The following is a 21525-nucleotide window of genomic DNA, read 5'->3' as shown; positions in this document are numbered from 1 at the left end:
GGAGTTGTGGTCCGAGCTTGAGCTAGAGGTAGCTGCATCATCCTCATCACTACTTGCATGAGATGCACTAGATGCAAGACCATAATCTCTCTCACTAAGGATGTTGCCCTTATCATCAAACTCTGGCTCTCTAGGATCCGCAGGCCTAGAAATGGACACATTCTCCAAAGTGGTGTCCGCCATAGTAGATCCGCTACCCGAGCCTCGTCGCACATAGGTCCTGGGTGTCCGTGCCGGCGCTCTTCCACTCCCACGAGCAACCTAAGTGGAAGCTCCTCTACCTGTAGTTGCCAAAGCTCTCACAACCACCTTCTTGCGGGACCGTGTGCGAGAGACACGGCGATCAATCTCCTCCCAACTCCAAGTAGAGGTCTCGAAATATTTGCTCCTCCTGTGGATCGCGATCTTTGTTGAGACTCTTAAGAGTCTCAATGGAGAGCTTGCATTCATCTACATTCACCTATTTGTCATTTACAACATGCAAGAAGGTTAATGGAGTTAGCAATTTGGCATGCCAAAAATATGAGCACATGATACATCATACATATTACATCATACATGTGAAAGCATAAATAAAGAGTATGATGTAGCCAACTCAATTACCTGCCTAGCCATTGGCATCTCATGCATGGACCTCAACATGCGTAAATTGGAGCGACAATAGATAAGCCGCTCCAATTGCTTCGTAGAAAGCTTGTTGCGGATCTTGGTGTGTATAAGAGAATACGCCGACCAATTCCGCTCACATGCACCCGATGAGCAATCCTAGAGCACATAGATGATAGAAGAGAGGCATGAGATTTGAATTGTGGGAAATGAGAGGTGACTTATGTCACATGAATGATGAATGTCAAATGATGACATGATTGAGATTATAAATTTATAATTTATGGTATGGTATTATGTATAATTATTAATATATATGATATACCTGTCCAAGAACCCTCAATGCCACCCTTTGAAGGCGAGGCAATTGATAGCCAAAACATTCCCACCAAAAAAGAGGCTTCACTAACGAATCCCTCTTCCAACACACCGAGGAAGCGAATGCCGTGCCTCTTTGGTCTCCATAGTTGATGAGCTCTTGGAGAAACTCTCCATGGTGTTCTTCATTGAGTATCTTTGGAAGGTACTTGTCGCGCTCCTCTTGAAGTGCTTGATCCGCAAAGATGGATGGCTTTTTGAAAGCCGGATGCAAGAGGGCAGCAAAGCCATGGATTGGTCGCCTCATCCAATCCCACCGCTTTTTAACAAGGAAGAGAATGTCATCTCTCTTTGGAGAGTCCTCCAACACATCACTACAAAGAGAGAGAGAACGATAGTCAAGCATGGAAGGGTAGAACCGTAGATGGAAAAAGACAACTTACAATGTACATAAATCATAAGGTGAAATGTTTACCGTGAACCATCGGGTGCTCCATCAAGAATGGTGGATCTCTCAATCTCCTTGTAAGCCTCCTCCATGAAGTGGTAAAGGAGACCTATGGTAGACCCTTCCATGGCGGTCATCCGAAGCACCTTATACAATGGCAATACCACCATGACAAGACCCTTGACCTCTTGCCAAAACTCCTCCGTCAAGCAAAGCCGTTGGATGGTCTTTGCATCTTGTTGGGATGATTGGGTCTTTTCTTCAATCCATGCTTTGAACTCATCCGAGACCATTGTCTTTTGTAAGTTGGTTTGCACATCATAGAGGCGCTCAAGGAGGAGCCACATAGCGGCAAAGCGTGTGGCGGAAGGCTTCTTCAACTTCAAGCCAGAGTAAGTGCGATATATCGCAAGTACTCTCACCTTTTTGTTGATGAAGTTGACGATGGAGAGGGCTTGGGATAGAATGTCCTTCACCCAAGGTAGGTCGCCAATGTCCTCCAAGAGGAGGTCAATGCAATGTGATGCACATGGAGTCCATACTATGTGTGGATACTCCGCCTCTAGCTTTTTGGCCATGGAAGCACAATTGGAGGCATTGTCGGTGATTACTTGAATGACGTTGCTTGGACCGATCTACATACGGAGAAAGAAGGGAAAGTGAGAAGAGCCAAGGCAAAAGACAAAATTGAAAATAGTAGATACTTGAGAGTGGAATAAAATTTTTTACCTCTTTTATGGCTTGATGAATGTGGCGGTAAATGAAGGCACCCGTGACCTTTTTCCCCCTTGCTCCCGCATCAACCGCTCGCAAGAAGTATTTGATTCTCGAGCTCCTTGAGATTTTGGTTTTGCTATTCAGTTACAGAGTGAACAATTTTACTCCAGGTTGTCTCAAATGGTACTTATTCTTGTTTCCTAAGATTGAGTGGGAATGGGGGAATTTTATCTTGAGGGGATCTCTCGGCTTTAGGTCTGGAGCTTTTAGTGACAGTGTTTGCTCTGTTTCGACGTGGAGTTGAGTCAGTTTGTTACCTCAAAGCGTATTTTTTGAGGATATTTCTCTTTCAGAGGCGGCTTCTAGGTTATTATCTTCATTAGACTTCCGGTGCTCCATTCTGCACAGTACCATGCATGGTGTTTGCTAGTCCTTGGTTTCCTTGCCCATTTCTTGCGGCTTTGGATGGTGTGCTTCAACCCATAGTGTAGTTAGTACCTTGGCGGATGTTTTCTTTATCCATTTCGGTGGTTGCTTCGTCTTTCGAATTTGTGGTGTGACGGTTGCTCTTCCCAGTGCATCCGAGCATTAGTTCCTATTTTTTTGTCTTCCAGATTGGCCCATGGAGATTGTATCATCGAGGACACACCTACTTCCCTTATCCCTAGACTGGCATGTTACTTCGCTCAGGTGGATAGTAGTCCTTCTTGGACTAGGAACCATTATAGTTAGCTCGAGCATTCTTTATAGTGGGGAGACGGTTTTCTTGGTTCTCCCAGTTTTGGTTCCAGGTTGCATAGGTATATTTTTCTTTCGGATACCCCTACCTCAAGTGATCCAGTTACACAGGTAGAGACTATTAGAGAGTTTTTTTTTCCCCGAGAAAAAGATCCTTCTATTAGTTAACGACACTGTCCATAGGACTACAACCACCTCTACTAGAGAGGGCTACAACAATCATAAGGGGGACTCTTCCAATGAAAAACAACATATGTACAATGAAGCTAAATCAAGAGATGGGAGGAGGGAAAAGCCACACAGGTGGACGGTAGTGTTATCTCAGCACACCCTGGACCATGGTGAAGAAATACCAAGGCGCCATAGTCGAAGGAAGGCCTCTCTACGCTCCCGCATGCGGTCGGAGCTGCCTTGGAGTCTCTCAAATTGTCCTTTGAGAGAATGGACCAGCTCTAGCCAAAGATCACGAACAATCTCTGCTGGTGGTACAGGGCGAGCCTCAAAGATGGGAAGCAGCGGGCCCGCCAAATGAACCAGACTGTCAAGCCGCAGATGAGCTCGCAACACTCCTCTCTCACTGCAGCACTCCTGTGGAGTAAGCACCGTTGCAGGATGGAGTGTAGGTCGACCCCCCTACATCACTATCATCCTGCTGGTGGAGGATAGCTCAAACTGAAGTGCGGGGCCTGTGAGAGTGGACAAAGCAGCTGCCCCCCAAGTGTACTGAAGCGCTGGCATCAGCCGAAGGACACGTAGCCAAACCTGCTGTGCCAAAAGACAATCCCGAAGTTAATGGCACTGACTCTCCACATGATGGTCACAAGCTGCGCATGCTGCCGAGAGACCACTATGTACAAGCCAACTCCCAATTGCTGTAGCTGGATGTGCAACCAGCCACTGGAACAAACTGACTCGCCGCGGCTTTGTGGAGTCCTACGAGCTCTCCCAAAAAGCAGACAAGAACTCAGCTGTGAGACCCTCCTCCTGCGAGTGAGGTGCTGCAGGAGGACGCGCCTCTCTGTGTGCTGGCGGTATGTGACGTCCCGGTCGGACTGTGTATGGAAAGAAAGGGACACCTGGATGGTCGACTGAGGAGAAAGGGTCCCTCCAAAACCACTCTCCAGGATCCCACTGCACTTGTGCCAGTGGATAGCACTCCCAAGCCCAGAGCCTCCAATGGCCAGTCTCAAGAGTTGCAGGATCAGGATCTATGACACAAGTCCTCCCACGGATGCCCACAACTAGGATCCTCTGAAGACAGCACTGTGCCACCTGTGGGGCCTCTACTGAAACTCAGTGTAAGCGACCCTCACCCTTTAGCTCGAAAAACAGGGAGGGTACAGTCTCTGAGCAAGCCCTAACTGCAGAGAACCTCCAATCGCGTGAAGGACCCCATCTATCTGGGCACTGCTGACTTGAGAGGTGTGAGCCACTCAGCTGGTATTGCCTCTGTGATGTTGTGACATATGCTCTGCACCCCTCTCATGCCCTGTAGCTGGATGCTCTGAAGCTCCTCTGATAAGCCTGAAAACTGTAGCGAGTCACCTAAAGTGCGTGTTGGACCCTCTGTCGTGGGACCCCAAGAAACATGAGGCCGACTACCAACCAAGTGGCCTCTCTGAGTGCTAACCATGGGGTTCCAAACAATGGGCTGTCTCATGCACTCCTCCGTGCAAGTAGGCTAATGCTGCTCCAGGCCTCTCCGTAGCTGCTCCCAGGAACGGAGCAGACTCACAGCGAAATGGTCCTCCAGTCTCCTGCTGCGCATCTCTGTGAAAATCCATCTGGTCAAAGGTAGCCAGGGGCCTCCAGCCTGAGATACTCTAGCACTAAGGCACTGAAGCAAAAACTCCTTCAGGGCTCCTCTTCTGGAAGTAATCCTCTGACAACAAACTTCCCAAGAAGGGCTCTACTTTGGTGTGCTTGGTCTATGATCCCAAACCCTCCCTGAGAACAAGGAAGAGTGATGACCTGCGAGGCCACTCTGGCTCGGGCTATCTGAGTGTCACGCCCTGACCAATAAAAGTTCCTGATTAGCCTCTCTACCTGGCTGAATCAGGAACTCAAAAAGATCTAGCAAGAAGTGATGTACCACATCGAAGCCAACAACACCTGGTTGGCCACTACAACTCTGCCTGCCAGAGAAAGTCGTGTTGAGCTTCAATGTAACAACTTCCTCTTGATGGATAGGAGGAGGGGAGCAATCGGCTGCTCAGGAGACAAGTCCAAGCCCTGGGGGAATCCATGTGAAACCCTCACTTGGCAACCAATCAGGCGTAGGAGCACTATCAACCGAGAAAGCCACTGTCTTTCTCCAGTTGATCAGTGCGCCTAATGCACAACAAAAGGTCTCGAGAGCCTGCTCACACCTCTGAAGGTTGGCCTCCTGGCCCTCCAAGTACAAGGTGGAGTCGTCAGCAAACTCAGCATCCAGTAGCTCGTCTCCCCGAATAGGGAGCACTAAGCCACATAAACCAACCTGCTGTGAAACCAAAAACTTGCTCATCGCCTCATCATAGAACAGAAAGAGGAAGGGGGCAAGAGGGCAGCCCTGTCTGACCAAACGTGTGAGCATGAAACGATCTCCTCTACCACCTGACAAAAGTACCTGACTGTGTGCCCGTCTGTAAAGAGCTGACACACCTCTGATCCAGGCATCTAAGAAGCCCATCCTGCGTAGAGTGTCCTCCAAGAAGTCCCAGTCAACTCTGTCGTAAGCCTTCTCAAAATCTAGAATAAGTATCACTAGATTCTCACCACGAAGGCGTGCGAGGGCACCCGGCAGATGCCTCCCAGAAAGTAAAGATGCTGTCAAGGATACTACGCTCCTTGAAAAAACCCGTCTGTGTCCCATGTATGATTCTCTGTAGAAGTGGTTGAATCCTCAAACTAAGAGCCCTGGCAAGAATTTTGTAGGCTGAGTTGAGGATGGTGATGGGCCGTCACTATCGAATCTCATCCAAGGAGCCACCCTCCTTGGGAATGAGGTAAATCAGGCCCTCACTCAGGCTGTCAAGCATCTCTCCTATGTGTAGGATGTACTGAAAAGCGCTGCAGAGATCTGAGCCAAGCAAGTTCCAGTACTCTTAAGAAAAAGCTGGGAGTCAAACCATCCTCACCTGGACAACTACCACGGGGAAGTGCTTCGAGGCCTCGTGGAGCTCCTTTAACTGAAGAGGGAGCTGAAGCCTCTGGCGCATCTCCTCAGTCACAAGACAAGGCATGTGTTTCATGGGAGAACACAGCCCAACAACAGCAGCCTCGTCCTTCCGGATATCAATACCTTGATTTTCCATAAAAAGAATGTGAGAAGATCAGGTAGTAAATGATGATCATAATGATCTCTCTAACCATGGATCACAAATGTGTGAATGATGTGGAAGCATTTGGGTGACAACCCTGGTCAACAACCACTCACTCACCTAGCACAATGCAGACATTCAATATACATACCAAAGTAGCTTGGTTCCTATTCTATGAAATCAGCAACTTACCTAAGGGCTCCTGATACACATTCCCTTGTTCCCAACATTTTGCTATAGCAGGTATCTCCCATTGGCATCCGGGTAATGTGTGCCCACACTTGCTCTTTGCATGCATCCTGATGCTCTGCTCACAGCAGGTCACGGTAAAAGTCGGTGGCAATTGCATGCACGTCCTCTGGCTCTGAAGCAATTGACCCGTCAGGCCTCCTCAACTGGCTGACCCTGGCATGCGCATGTCGGGGCCTCACTGTCTCAAAGAAAGCCCCTGTCACTTTGTCACCCACCTGGGTCCAATGAGATGCCTGTCGATGAAAAGCAAACTCTTGGCGCCTCTCCTCTGTGCTGCCAAGCTCTTGACGAGCCTGCTGCAACTGCTCCTCCAACCAAGGACTGTTTGGATGCTGCTCCTGCATCCTCTGCAAGGAAGCAACGCCTCGTCGGAGACGTTGCTCCTCCTCTCTTGCTGCAGCCAGGCTGGCCGTAGACTCCTGGAGAAATAGCCGACTAAGCTGAGCAAGTCCAGAGGCCACTCTGTCACCAGGAGAGTTGTAAGGTGCAGTGGAAGTGAATGTTGAACTTTGCTCAAGATGAGTGCTCCAAACTGTGCTCAAGGTTCCTTTTACTTACAGGAGGGAGAGCCTTTTGTTCCTTTAATGAGAGAGTGCAAGTGATCATAAACAAAGTTATGAACATTGTAAATGGAAGTGCATGAGATTGAGAGATAGAGAGAGAAGAGAATACAATACCAGGAACGTTGTAAAACCCTCCTCCGAAGGCCCCACTCTCTATGGCGAGAGCGGTCTCTGAAATCTACAAATCTTTATTTGCTGAATTTTGACTCTATGTCGATGACAATGTCGATGGCGACGATGCGACAACGACGTGCTGAAAACGCAGATGCTGAAATCTGCGTTTTCCGGGCTGAATCTATAAACCTTGCGGAATCTGACCGTGCGGCGAGGATCTGCTGCGGGAAGGTGAAATCTGCGAGGTTTGGGGGTTCTTCTGCGAGTGCTTAAGGCTGAAAACTGAAAACGCTGATGCTTCTGCTGATTCCGTCGCGGAGGAACTGCAAAACGCTAGGTGCTCTGCTGTCCCAAAAACGCTAGGGCTGAAATTGGTTCTGCTGCCGCCGATTGTTGTGCAAATGCAAAATGCTAGGCTGATCTGCTGTGTCATGATGACGTCGGGCTGATTTGCTGAACAAAACCACCAGGGCTGGTCTACTGATGCAAAAACGCTAGGGTAGCTCCTTCGAGGCAAAAACGCTAGGGATCTTGTGGGTTCTGCTGAGGAGTTGCCTATTGAGCGAGTGCTCCTGCTACCTCTTCTGCCAAAAAGTGCTAGCGCTAGGTTTTTATTTATACAAACTTATCAAAATTGCCCTACGTACTTTTCAACAAAAGTCACTTAATAAATAAGTGAAAATGTCAAAAATAGGGAAAGTAGGTCTATGCATTGTAAAAATGCTAGTGATGGGATCTGATTGGAATCTGATGGTCATGCTGTGTGCAACCAGAGGATATGCATCTATTCCAAGTGTCTGGACATGCACGGTCTGCGAACAGACTCACAAAAGTGCTAGATCACTTCCTATTCTAGACTGACTTGACTGAACTGAACCCTGGTCATGCTGTAGCTTGTCCATGGACACATAGGGTTGGATGTGTCACGTGACAAGAGTCCTGCATGTCTAAGCCCTCTGTCCAAATAGCCACTACTCGCTATCTGAGCGCAGAGTCCAGCAAGACCGTTTGAGGGATGCGAAGCATCGTGGTCCCCCTCCTCTATCTATTTGTCACTGTGAGGATCACTGGTGCATGGTCCGAAAAAGAAGTCCAAGCCAGAATGCAAACTGCCCCACACAGAAGTGGTCACGAGTGTAGAAGCGATCTATCCAAGATAGATTCACTCCTCCCACTTTGCGGTCCGAACGAGAGAAGGCTAGGCTGTCTGGGGGCCTCACAAAGCTAGAATGCTGCCACACATCTGAAACCCGCAGAGTCATACATAACCTCTCCCAAGCTGCCAACTCAACTCCATAGGCTACCTCCAATCCTGTGAAAGGGGTCCTTTAACATGTTGAAGTCATCCCCAATGCACCAGTGCTTTGCTTGCGGCAGAGACTCTACAATGTGAGACCAAAACTCTGCACGTGCACTCGCCACATTGGGCGCGTAGATGTTCAGGAAGCCCATGAGGCAACCCTGAACCTGCATAGTAATCCACTGAGCCCTGCCTGGCACAATAATCCTCTGCTCATAATGGCCTGCTGCAAAGAATCCATAATAGTCATACGTACCCCACCCTGGATGCCCCCAGGTCCAAATGCAGCAGACCAAAATGTCTCATAGCGACCACGCAACATCTGACCACACCGTCTAATGCGGCTCTCACAAAGATAATGCTCGTGTAGCATAAGAATGTCAATCTCACCACCCACAAGGCATCTCTGAAGCTCCTGACGTAGCCGACCCCTCTGACACTGAAACATGGGCCCTCCTAATCCCTACACATTCCATGAGATGATCCTCATGGAGTCAGTGGGAGAAAAGAGATGCTACCACAGCAGCCAACCTCGCTATCTTTGAGGCCGGTTTGGATGGGGAGTAATTCTCATTCGAACGACCTCTAGAGAAGCGCGAAAGAAGTGACTGCCCTGCCCAGGCCCAAGCCGAGCGTGTAGCCCGAAGGGCTTCATCCTTTGTCCAAGAATCCTCATGTACAAATACATAACAAGGAGGGCTCTGAGTGTCAGCAAACAAATGCACCACAATGTGTCTACAACCCATTGCATCCGGAGGCGTCACACTGAACTTGGCAAGAGGCCAAAGTGTTTGCACCAGATCAGTCACCCCTAAGTCCCCTGTGTGGTGTGAGAACTCAGTAGTGTGAGTCTGGAGCCAGTCAAGAACTGAGTGCTGAGTCCACTTTGTGAGATCCCTACCGTGCAGCGGAAAGGAGAAACCCACCGCTGTGTCCAAAGCCTCAATGCCTCTAGCTGCAAGAAAGAGGACGTGGACTCCAAAGCAAGCCTCGTCCAAGTCAGGAGAAGAGTCACCGAGAAACCGTGTGAAACCGTAGTCGAAGAAGTCCCAGTGTCTACGAATGTCAAAGCTAGTCAAACCTCTAGGGACTGTTGCAAAAGGAGAAATCTGCACCAAAAAAGGTGGCCTCAAGTGGGGCTGTCCCTCTCGAGCCACTCAGCTCGTAGTGAAAGCACTACCAAGAGATCGCCTAGCAGCAAATGCGTGACCAGTCCCCTGTGTCCGAGGAGTGGTGGAGGGGTCGGGAGATGAGGCTGTGGGCCCCACCGGGGAGAGGAGGGACGGGAGGCGAAGGCGGAAGAGGGGGAGGGGGAGGGGGAGGAGGCGGAGCGGTAGTGTCTGAGGGAGGAGGGGGTGGAGGTGGAGGAATTGAAGTGGACGGGGCCTCCTTAGGCGGGTCCTGCTGAAGGGGGTCAAAACGGTCCCTAGTCGGAACCCATTGCTGCCGAGCTGTAGAAGGTCGGCCACCAGGGGGAGCAGTGGGGCGAGCCCGTCCCTGTTGGCGGCGACCAGGCAGCTGCTGCCAACCGTCAGCTGTCTGATCGCTGGTCTCAGTCGAGGTACCAGCCTGTGCGTCCTGTGTGTGTGGCTGCTGGGCTTGCTCAGTGTTGGGAGGCTGCGCATGCGCTATGGATCGAGGTCTCCTGCGAGGACAAGCCTTTGCCAAATGGCCCATCTGTCTGCAAATGAAACACTGATTCGGGAGGCCCAGACACTCCACACTCTGACGGAACTAACCCCCGCTCACCCGAGGTAGTAGGATAACCTACGGGAGAGTGGGTGTCCCGAACCAGAACACGTACTGAAGAGATGCCGACTGCCTTGGAGCTATTGAGGCTGCCGTGCGAGGTGTCTCCAGGACAGTCCCAATCTCTGAGCCTATCCTGGACAAGAGTGACAGATACTCCCTCCTCAAACCGGGGAAGCAGACGGAGATGGGAAGGTCTGCCTCCTCTACGAGAACATCTTTAGCTGGATTAAAACCATGCCTCCACTGTCAAAAGTGGGCTCGAACTGCTCGGATGGCCAAGTGGCTTATCGTGATGACCTTGGACACCATCGCGGAAGTCTCAAACTCTATCTGATAGTAGCCGCGTCCGAGGAACTGAACATCCAAGATCTTGCCCACCTTTGCGAGAAGGCGAGCCTGGAGAAGATCACGCACCTCTCCTTTGCTGGGTCTGGTGCCGAGAATCTTGCGGATGATGGAAGTCGCCTGAAGGCGTTCCACCTCTGCTGCGACGCTTGCTTGCTCTGTCGGTGAAAGAGCAAGTTAGATGGTGGGTTCTGTAGGGTCGGGCGAGGGGGCTTCTTTAGAGTCCCTCTGAGGTGAAGCATGACACATAACGTATGAAATCTTGCATGATCTACGACGTGATTTAGTCTAAGTCACTCTTGGGTTGATCGTAACCGAGTTCAATCCCAAGGTACTTGGATTGAGCAGAGATAGATTTCGCTTCACGAGGCATTGTCCATCTTCAACCCTCATTCTTTCTCTACTCTCTCTTTGGTGTTTTATATATATATATATATATATATATATATATATATATATATATATATATATATATATATATATATATATATATATATATATATATTCCAAGTTTCACGAAGCGAATAGATAAGAAAGAGGCACTCTATAGTAGTACGGGGCGCTTACAGCACCAAAATTGCCGAATGAGCAGCCAAGATTTGTACGATTTTACACATCTCGTGGATAAACTGCCCAAAGAAGTCTAGAGCACTAAAGCTCAACTCTACTCTCGAGATCAAGATAGAGAAAGTGCTTCTCCAAGGCAATATCAATAGTAGTTAAAGAACATGGGGCATTCGCCAAGCAAACGCCATGAAGTGTCACCTTTGCTATCCTTTTTGGGCAGGAATCTGCTTTCTTTGACATGGCAGCTAGAGGTGCTCTTGGTGCATGTGCCGACGCATATGGATTGTGTGGTGCTGGCGGGAGTGCCTATGGATCATATGGTAGAGGTATAGGTGCTGAAGGACTTGGCGAATTTTTTGAGGGCTATGCTAGGCATGTACAAAGATCACTATGGATACCTATCAAAGGGATGATTGACGTGGACGAGGATGAGAGGCCTCAAGATTTTTGGGTTAGAGGGAAATTATCCAGGTGGTGCTCACTAGCATTTGTCTGAACACTATTCACTCTCTTTGGAGTCAATGGGATACATTTGTTATTTCCTCCAGGGCAGTGGCATGCTTTTCTTCGACATTGGTGCAGATCAACTCTGTTTTTTACTTTCTGCAGAGGACAAATACAGTGGCAGTATTCTCCACCTTAGTGGTTCTTACTCCATTCATCACATGAGCCACCTCGATGTATAGCTTGATTGTGGCCCATGTATACTTTGTACATCCCATGACTCAGGCTGCTTTTAGCATCTCTGGGGATTTCTGTACAATGTAATATGGAGACTACATTTTCTCCAACAAAAAAAAAAAGAAACATACCATAGTTGTACGTTGATTTGTCTCATAGGCCAAGTTCGGCTTCTAGAAGATGCTAATAAAATCTTTCTTCTCTCTCTATCTTTGTATTAGATTTTCTAGTCTTTATTTAACAAAATGCAAGAAAAAAATTATTTTTAGTCAGTTATGTTGTGTTCTAATAAGGGATGAAGCTTGGAGAAGAGGAATTGCAGCGATGGTTCACTCAAATTGACCACATCTTAGAACACACACGAGTTCCTCAAGTGGGAGAAGCACTCACACCGTTTTATAGACAAAGAGCGGATGGTGAACAAAGACACCATTTACCCTTGGTTAGCCATGTTCACTATAAGTAAGGGAAACTTTTATTTGTTGCGCTTGTGTTGACTCCTCTTAAATTTGTTCTGAAGGCAAGAATTATGAATGTTACTGACCGGTTTGATTTTGCAGCTATTCTGTCCATGCCATTGAAATGGGAGAAATGGTGACAAAGGTTTTTGAACGTGCTTTGAAAGTTCTCGCTCGAAGGGACAACTTTAAAGACGCTAGGTGATTTATGAATCTGTTGTGTTTGAATGTGTATTCTGTGTGGGATGTGCATCAACCATATAGTAAATCCTCTGATTTTGAACATACACACATGCACACCTTCGCACATGCTTTTTTGCACATGCACACCTTCACATGATCTTATGAAGCAAACAACTCAAAGATGGCACTATATGCCAATAGTGAACCCAAGGCTTCCATCCCCAGCAACCTCGACCCAAGGAGAATGTAGGTTAGGCACTCATTACTGACTCCCACCATGGCCTGGATGTGTTCCCCCTTGCCCTGCCAGTATTGTCGGTACCACCCTACACGAGTGGAGAGAGGATTGCAGTGCATTTGTGATCTTTGCAAGTTTTAACGCCCTATGAAAGAGAGCAGCAATTGGTCGGAACTGTTGTGCGTGCCCTCCCAGGCTCCATTATACCATGCTGGAAGCGATACAAGCAGATAGAACCAGCATGAGGAACACACATCATTAAGGCATAGAGACAGTTGACAATGCTGGCATACAAGATATAGACATGGCTTCAAAATGGGGATAGCTGGGAAGGGGCAGGATGAAAGCTGTGGGTAATTTGGGTAGCTGTCTGTATATAGGTCACTTTCTATGGACAGAGTGTATGAGAGTACTGTGTGTATTTTATGGCATTCACACCCTCACATACATACTCCCGGCCATGCAGGCAGCCTAGATTGAGAGAGACTTGAGGATCTGTAAGGTATCTAGAGGTGGGGTGGTGAGCGAGGAGCACTATGCCTGGCGTATGCTCTCATACGGGGCCGATATACAGCCCTTTTCACAGGACAGCCCACTCAAAATACTCTTGGACGCGAGAGACCAGAGGCAGCTCTTTAGTTGGCCATGACAGTGGTCTTCTTTAGAGGCTGATGGAGCACCTCTGAGTACACTGTATCCCTTGGGAGGAGGACCATCTTGAAGACATGACGCTCAACTCACTGTCCACGTCAGTCAGAGGTGTGCTGAGATCAATGCATTTCTCCACCTTTCAGCGACAGTTTTGGTCATGCATTTGGAGCATCAGGATCAGATGCCGTATATGCTATTTCATGTGGATGATTGCACGTGGACGATTGCCAGTTGGCACTTGGGCTGAGATTATTGGACATGAACTGACTTGCGAGAGGTGTACTTTGCAGCATGAGTCCTTTGGGCACTGTTAATGGGTTTGTTCGTATTCTCAGCTAGTGTGGAGGGCGGTTTGTTGTACGCTGATCAGGTGGCAGTTCATGATGGATTTGTGACGTGGGGTCAGTTGCATGTCTTTTGCAATTTCCGGAGTCACACACTCTTTTTCAGGGCTCTCCAACAGATCCGGCCCTCATGCTTACCTCATGAGGGCCCTCATTGGGAAATAGATTGGGCACTCTACAGATGTTCCAGATATTGTCCATCAATTAGACTTCTCTCAGAGGGATGAGGTTTTTACTAGGATCTGTAGCATCACTTTAATGGAGCGGCTCACATTCTGAGCTCATAGTCTTCCTCAACATTGACCACTTTGACAACTATTTGGACGGAGCTGCTGTATACTCGCAACCTGTGGAATACTTTAACGGGCTCCTCCAAGGGCTACAGAGAGGCGTAGATACTCTTTTCTTAGGACACGTAGGAGATCCTCAATTCTTTTCAGTCTGCACTATGGACACATTACATGGTACTACGCACCTCCCCAACGGTTCATTTTGTGTGTCAAACTGATGACATGGCATGGCCTAACTGGCAGTGTTTGGCCGAGGGGGCCTAAACTCTTAAAAATAAAGCAAACGGACCAAAATTGCGTAGATATGCTGACGTGGAAGATTGTACGGATTTTCGCGTTTTACAGCTTCCTGCTGATGTGGAACAACATATGGAATTCTGCATTTATGGGGCAGCTCTCTGGAGTCTGAGCACTGGCTTTTGCACCAGTCTTTGGGGCCAGCGCACCTTGGCTCGGAACTCCGTCCTGCCGTGTCCTCTTCTCTCTCTCTCCCTCTATTCAAGTATAGTGTGTTCTTTGCAGTTTTCTCACGTGTTGCAGTAGATCTTTGATTTGGAATGTCGAAGTCTATTACATTTTGAGCATCCCCAACGGTCTCTGTGTACAATATATAGGCACTTTTTGTGCCACAAAAAAAACCCTCTTCTCGAGTCACCTGCACACCCTAATGGGGGGCGACAGCACACCTCACGGGGCTTCTTTTAGAGAGCTGCCCCAATCCTACCCACCTACATTTAGAGAGGGGTCACTACGGTAGATATAGATTGTGCGAGCTTGTAGACGCCCGAGAGCACCAGGGTATTAGACTGAAAGAGTACATCATAGGGCCATCCAAGAGATTCGACTATGACATGAGCAGACAAGATAGAGGGAGATAGATCGGGCTTTCTGAGACCCTGCTGCTATGTTGCAGGGACTCTTCACTCCGTACCCACCCATGCTACACCTCCAGTTTGGTACCAGATGGAGCTAGCTAGAGTTTTGCATTCTAGTTGTACTCCCTTGCACATATAGTTTTACGTCCATTAGAGTTGGAGTGCCATCCTCCTCATCCCTTATACATATGTATACACCCCCCCCCCCCCCGTTAGTGTATTTTTTTTGTAGCATGTTTATTTTCAACACTTCGTACCTGTTTTTTTGGAATATCCAGAGGACACACATATGTACATTGTTTTGTCTCATAGGCCGACTTAACCCTTTCCAAGTTCTCTCTCTCTCTCTCTCTCTCTCTCTCTCTCTCTCTCTCTCTCTCTCTCTCTCTCTCACACACACACACACACACACACACACACACACACACACACACACACACACACACACACACACACACACACACACACACACGTTCGAGCAGCCTCCACAGCATAACAACACCAGAGATACCAGAGGCATACTGCTTTGTCGGGCGATAGAGTTGGGGCGGTCCCGTCGCCCACGGATGAGAGGGCCCTCTCGATATCGACGCAGATTGCGATAGAGGATCCATACCATACTGGCGCGACATAGGAGCCGTCTCGGATACTGATGTATATGTATATGACGCCTCGACTATTAGAGAGCTCCATTGTATCAGCTCACCCTGTGTATTCCCTTTGTATCAGCTTTCACCCCACCCCTACCCACTATTTTCTTTTCAGTTCTTTGTACTTTTTGTACCCAGACCTGGTATTAGATTCACCACATGTAACGTTTTGGTCTCATAGGTCATGGCTTTTTGAAGACGTTAATATTACATTTCATTTGATTTCATTTCTCTCTCTCTATCTCTCTCCCTCTCTCTCTCTCTCTCTCTCTCTCTCTCTCTCTCTCTCTCTCTCTCTCTCTCTCACACACACACAGACACACACACACACACACACACACACATACATTTTTTTTGCTTTTAGTAATATCATTTGATTTACTAATGGAAAACCTCAAATCGACGAAACCCATGGAAAACATTACATGTGGTAAATAAAAAACAGTCAAAGTAGAGCTCATAGTGAAGAGGGGAGAGCTCATCCAAATCTCGAGCAAATTTAAGAGACTGTCGAAGGGAGGTTTTGAAGGGGAAAACATAATCCACCTAACTCTATTGAAACATGAGATAATTACGTGCTTTCCAAATTGTCCAAAGCACCTAGAATCTAACCCAATCAAGAAAGTATGTATGCGGTCGAAGCAGTGACGGAAGCACTCCAAAGATCTTGAAATATCGGCCAAATGTATCCTGGGAAAACGATTGCGAAAACATGTAGAGACGTAATCCACAAACCGTTGTGCGCAAGACCAAAACCACAATAAATGTGGAATATTCTTCGTACGGGAACCACAATGAACGCATCTCGAGGAGGCACACTTTCATAATTTTGTTGTGCCACCATGTAGTACCTTTATCCATATGCCATACATTATTGCAGTGTTCCTCTAGCTAGGGAGATGACTGCAAATGGCAATATATCCTTTTTGCTGATAAAGAGAGGATCGAGGATCCTGTATAATGCCAATCACACAATTGATTTTCAACGATAAGTGACGGAATGGGAGATCTAGAATGAACAATCTCCTTGATGATTTGCCATGTGTGTCTGTAATGCATTCAAAGACCAAAAGTAAGAGCAGCTTGTCGAAACGAGAGTACATGTCCCTCAACGTCGACAACATCCTATATCGCATCAATGCCTTTTTGGGAAAGAAAATATACCCGTCTTGGAGACCGTTGAACAAGGGTCTGATCAAAAGCCAAACTCCAATTCAAGCTCTCAAGTCTGGGTGAATTGCCACTCGGAGCATCCGGACCATCCATGACAAGTGCTTTGTGACTTGTTTCCAATCCGCTACCAAACTAGAAGCAAGGGGGTAGCCCTTGGAAGGCTGCCAATGACCAAAAGCAGGTGTAGAAACCGCATGAGAGCACAAAAAAGAAAACAACAGCGTCCAGGGCTATTTTTGCTCCACCTGTACCAATAATAACGTGGCCTTCCTTGCAATAACATGAGAACACAAATGTAAGATATTTAGACCACCACACTTCTATGGCGTACATAATTTATCCATAGCAAGCAATCGCAACCCTTTTTTATGAGAGCAAGTAGACGTGAAATGATCCAAATTCTGAGATATAACAGCACGAAGTCGATGAGTTGGCCAATGCAACAATAGTAAGAAAAACTGCATATATGTCATCAAGATGGACTGCACTATTCTGAGTTGTACATATAACGGCCAGGAAGACAATTTCCACACTGCAATTTAGATCTAATCTTATGCTCAACCCAATCCAAACATTTGACATTGTTCACCGACCAAGCTAACGGGTGTCCAATTTGCCGCACTAGCTGATCAAGCTTTACTATTTCACCTGGCCATAATATAGAATGCCAATCCATTTGATATAGCGACAAGCTTAGATTTTCGGAAGTTAACATTGAAGATTAATAGCGAACCCATAAATGTGCAAGGCATCCATAATACAACGAACATCATCTGGATGATTTCTGGGCAAAAACATAGTCATCAGCATACGCTTGCGACACAAAATGATTACGAGAAGGTAATTCCAATCCATGCAATTGACAAGATGCCGTCCAGGAGGCCAAATAAAGCAATAGAGGATGAGTGGCAATAGCATAGAGCATGGCACTCAAAGGACATCCTTGCTTGATTGAACGACCAAGATCCTGCGATTGTGTAAGCTCACCATCAATTATTCTGGAAGATTGATGTAAGGTGCAGCGGAATGAATGTTTGAACTTTGCTCAAGACGAGTGCTCCGAACTGTGCTCAAGGTTCCTTTTGTTCTTATGGAAGGGATAGCCTTCCGTTCTTAATGAGAGAGTGCTATGATCACAAACAAAGTGAATGGACACAGTGCGTGCAAGTGTATGAGACTGAGAGATAGAGAGAGAAGAGAAATACGACACCAGAGACGTTGTAAAACCCTCCTCCGAAGGCCCCACTCTCGTTGGCGAGAATGGTCTACGATTGATTGCACAAACTGGTACAAATTTGATGCATGTGACTGATGCAAGTCTAGGCTAGATCGATGATGACGATGGGGATGGCGAGACCGATCTAAGGGCTGAAATCTGCTACTCTTTATCTGCTGTCCAAAAACGCTGATAGGCTGAATTCTGCTGCGGCTGAAAACGCAAGTGAAAACGCTGAATTTGCTGGTCTTTATGGCTGAAAATCTGCAGTTCCTTGGGGCTGAAAACTGGTGGTCTTTAGGGCTGAAAACTGTTGATCTTTACTTGCTGAAAATGCTATGCCAATGGAGGGCGATTTGGGGATTTTGCTAACGCTAAGGCTGCATGGAGGAAAAACGCTAGCACTGAGGACTTCTTGGCGATGAGCATCTGCTGAGGAAACGCTAGCGAAGAGGGAAAACTGTGGCGAGGGATCTTGATGAAAAATGCTAGGGAAGGTCTTCTTTGCTTGGAGGAGAAACCACCAAGGGGGTTCTTGCTGAGAAGTTGCCTGTTGAGCTTGGGCTCCTGCTGCCTCTTCTGCCAAATAGTGCTAGTCTAGGTTTGCTTATATACAAACTTACTCAATTTGCCCTACCTACTTTCCAACAAAAGTCACTTAAAAATAATAAGTGAAAAATGTCAAAAATAGGTAAAATAGGCTAAATGCGCCGTAAAAATGCTACTGATGGGATCTGACTGGAATCTGATGTCATGCTGTGTGCAACCAGAGGATATGCATCTAATCTAAGTGTCTGGACATGTACGGTCTGCAAACAGACTCACAAAAGTGCTAGACCACTTCTAAATCTAGACTGACTGGACTGACTGAACCCTTGTCGTGCTGTAGCTTGTCCACGTACACATAGGGTTGGATGTGTCACGCGAGAATTGACCACGCTCGTAAAGAAAATGGACCACATGGCGCATTTTCAATCCAAAACCTAAGCTGGCCATGATCTGTGCAACGAAGTCCAATTGAATAGTATCAAATGCTTTCCCTATATCAACTTGCATGATTAGCACATCTTGTTTAATATACTTTGCATACTCAATGTTGATGAAAGCATTAGCAAGATTATCCATAATTTGCTTGTGAGGAATGAATTCATATTGAACAACCGGAAAACAAATGATCTTTAATTCGTTTAGCTATCATTTTCGACATTATTTTGTAAATGACCGGCATAAGCATAATGGGCCACCAATGAGAAAAGGATTCACAGAGTGCTTGCTGAAGCAACATTTTCACCAGGCCTTCTTTCCACGATTGTGGCAAAGATTGTGTAGTCCACGCATGGTTCGTCATGAAAAGCAAAGGTTGGTTTAGGGATTCCCAAAAGCGGAGGAAAACTCAATCGTAGCACCATCCCATTGGGAGATTTCCAATGGCCAAGATGCAACAGACTACTATGCAGCTCGGCTTCAGAAAGGTTAGCCTCAAGTGTATGTGCATCAGCAGCAATCACTATCGGATGTAAATATGTTAACAAAAATTGTCTAGCTTGTGAGACCTCTTGCAAAGGGGCCTTAGGAGCTGCAAAAATACCTATTGAAAATGATTCACCATGGAATGTGCTAATTGCATTTTATTTGTAGTCCATTGTCCTGCATTATCCTTAACTCTTTTAATGGCCATGGATTGCAACGAATGATGCAAATGCTTAAAAAATTGTTTGGATGAACATCCTTTATCCATAAAAGCATATTGCCGCGATCTCACTTTCCATTTTTCTAGTTTCCGCTTGTTATTATGCATCAAAGAGACTTTCGAAGCACATAAAGTCTCTTGCTTAGAGACGGTGAGTGGTCTAGAATCTGCGAGATTTTCTAACTTTTGATAGGTGGCCTTGTCACGAGGACTTGGCAACTTCTAATTACTGTCACGAGGACGTGGCAACTACTAACCTTAGGTGTTGGTTTCTTTTCGATGATTTTTATATAATTTTTTGGACCCTCTTTTGAAGTTGCAAATGGTCGGACATTGTATGGCCAGTGTGAAACGGCTGACGGCGGAGAGTTTCATCAGCAGATGGGAAGGCCTTGTCGCCACGAGTTGGTTGGGCCAACCGGCATTGGAATCCAAGCAGCAAAAGTATGTCTAGGCTCAGTTCAAAGTCATTTAGGCCCCTCGCTACACTTATAAGTTGGTGGGTACTAGGAAATTAACTCAAAAGAGGCTAAGTGGACACATGGCGGCTCTTGATGCATTTGCTAGAAGCATCAGCAAAAGGGGGTGCCCAAATTGAGAGAGGAGGCTGGTTTCTTCCTCATTGTGACTTACAATGAGTGTGTGAGTAGTTGGTGCAGGTGTTAAAGCTTTAATGGAAAGCTTGCCTTCTCCCTTGCACTATGTAGTGCGATGATTCCGCTCTCGTGCACCTCTCTCCCCTTTTGAATACAGAACCGTGATGCCCCACTCGAGGGCTACTCATCTGTACATACAATTGTGTGGGTTTATGCGCGTATGCTGAGGAAAGAGCCTCTTGTCTAGGTACTGAATTAGCTAATTGCTACTCCCCCGTAGGTACAGGTGAATTTGGAGAGATTTCTCGCGAGAAATCTCGTCCGATTCAAAGGGCAAGTAGCCCAACAAGTGCGGGAGTACGAGGGCTCGCTACGGATGGGCTCGCCCAAAACAGGAAATTATAGCCTGCTGTGTAGATTTGCAGGTTTAGGGTTTTGACCCTAATGGTTCCTTAATACCCCTAGGAGGTCCGGAGAAGCGAGGGGATCGTTAAATAGGTCATCTGGCGCATTCTCGAGGCAGAAAACAGAGAATTCAGCGTGCTGCAGATTCTTGCCAGGTTTTGTAAAGTGTCTGTATGTGCTGGGAAAGTCACTTAGTGCGTGGGGATTTTGTCTGCGGAAGTTTCCTAGTATGGTTATGTTGCCGAAATCAGGCCAGAACAGGTCTTTTTCAGCCGGATTTGCGCTCCAGCATGCGGTCGGAGCTGCCTTGGTGTCTCTCGAACTGTCCTCTGAGAGTATGGATAAGCTCTGGCCAAAGATCCCGAACAGTCTCTGCTGGTGGTACAGGGCGAGCCTCAAAGATGGGGAAGCAACGGGCGTGCCAGATGAACCAGAGTGCTAGGACGCAGATGAGCTCCCACCACTCCTCTCTCTCACTGCACCACTCCTGTGGAGTAAGCTTTGTAGCAGGCTGGAGTGTAGGTCGACACCCCTGTATCACTATCATCGTGCTGGTGGAGAATAGCTCAAACTGAAGTGTCGGGCCCGTGAGAGTGGACCAAGCAGCTGCCCCCCAAGTGTACTGCCGAGCTGTGGAAAGAGCCGAAGAACACGAAGCCAAACCTGCTGTGCCAAAGGACAATCCCAAAGACAGTGACGTTGACTCTCCACAAGATGGTCACAAGCTACGCATGCTGCCGAGAGACCACCATGTACAAGCCAACTCCCAACTGCTGTAGCTCGATGTGCAACCAACCACTGGAACAAAGTGACTCGCCTCGGCTCTCTGGAGTCCCACAACCTCTCCCAAAAAGCTGACAAGAACTCAACTGTGAGACTCTCCTCTTGTCACTAGCGTGTGACTACTATCTATCCTTTTTGTTGATTTCTTTCTTATTATCTATTTACTTTCACTTTTTGGAAACACCCCTCGGGAAATCTAACTGCCCTGCATTGCATAGCTAGTGTGGAACTGTCCAGAGGGAGTCCAGGCCTGACGGCAAGAGAGCACTA

General features: G+C 47.3%; 1 protein-coding gene and 1 pseudogene across 1 annotated transcript in view; one reads left to right on the top strand and one right to left on the bottom strand.

Moving 5' to 3' along the window:
* LOC147455896 (uncharacterized) overlaps positions 1–21525 on the top strand; it is a 152356-nt gene that overhangs the window by 43795 nt on the left and 87036 nt on the right. Inside the window, exons 5-6 of the mRNA XM_086514524.1 lie at positions 11997–12165; positions 12264–12362. Of these exons, the coding sequence (XP_086370650.1) occupies positions 11997–12165; positions 12264–12362 (268 nt within the window). The remainder of the gene's footprint in view (positions 1–11996; positions 12166–12263; positions 12363–21525) is intronic.
* LOC147455897 (uncharacterized) lies at positions 262–1960 on the bottom strand (annotated as a pseudogene).

Source organism: Adiantum capillus-veneris, chromosome 6 (assembly GCF_014529385.1).
Source record: "Adiantum capillus-veneris isolate H3 chromosome 6, ASM1452938v2, whole genome shotgun sequence".
Lineage (NCBI taxonomy): Eukaryota > Viridiplantae > Streptophyta > Polypodiopsida > Polypodiales > Pteridaceae > Adiantum > Adiantum capillus-veneris.
Note: the sequence above shows the minus strand (reverse complement) of the source record. Positions and strands in the feature narration are given on the sequence as shown.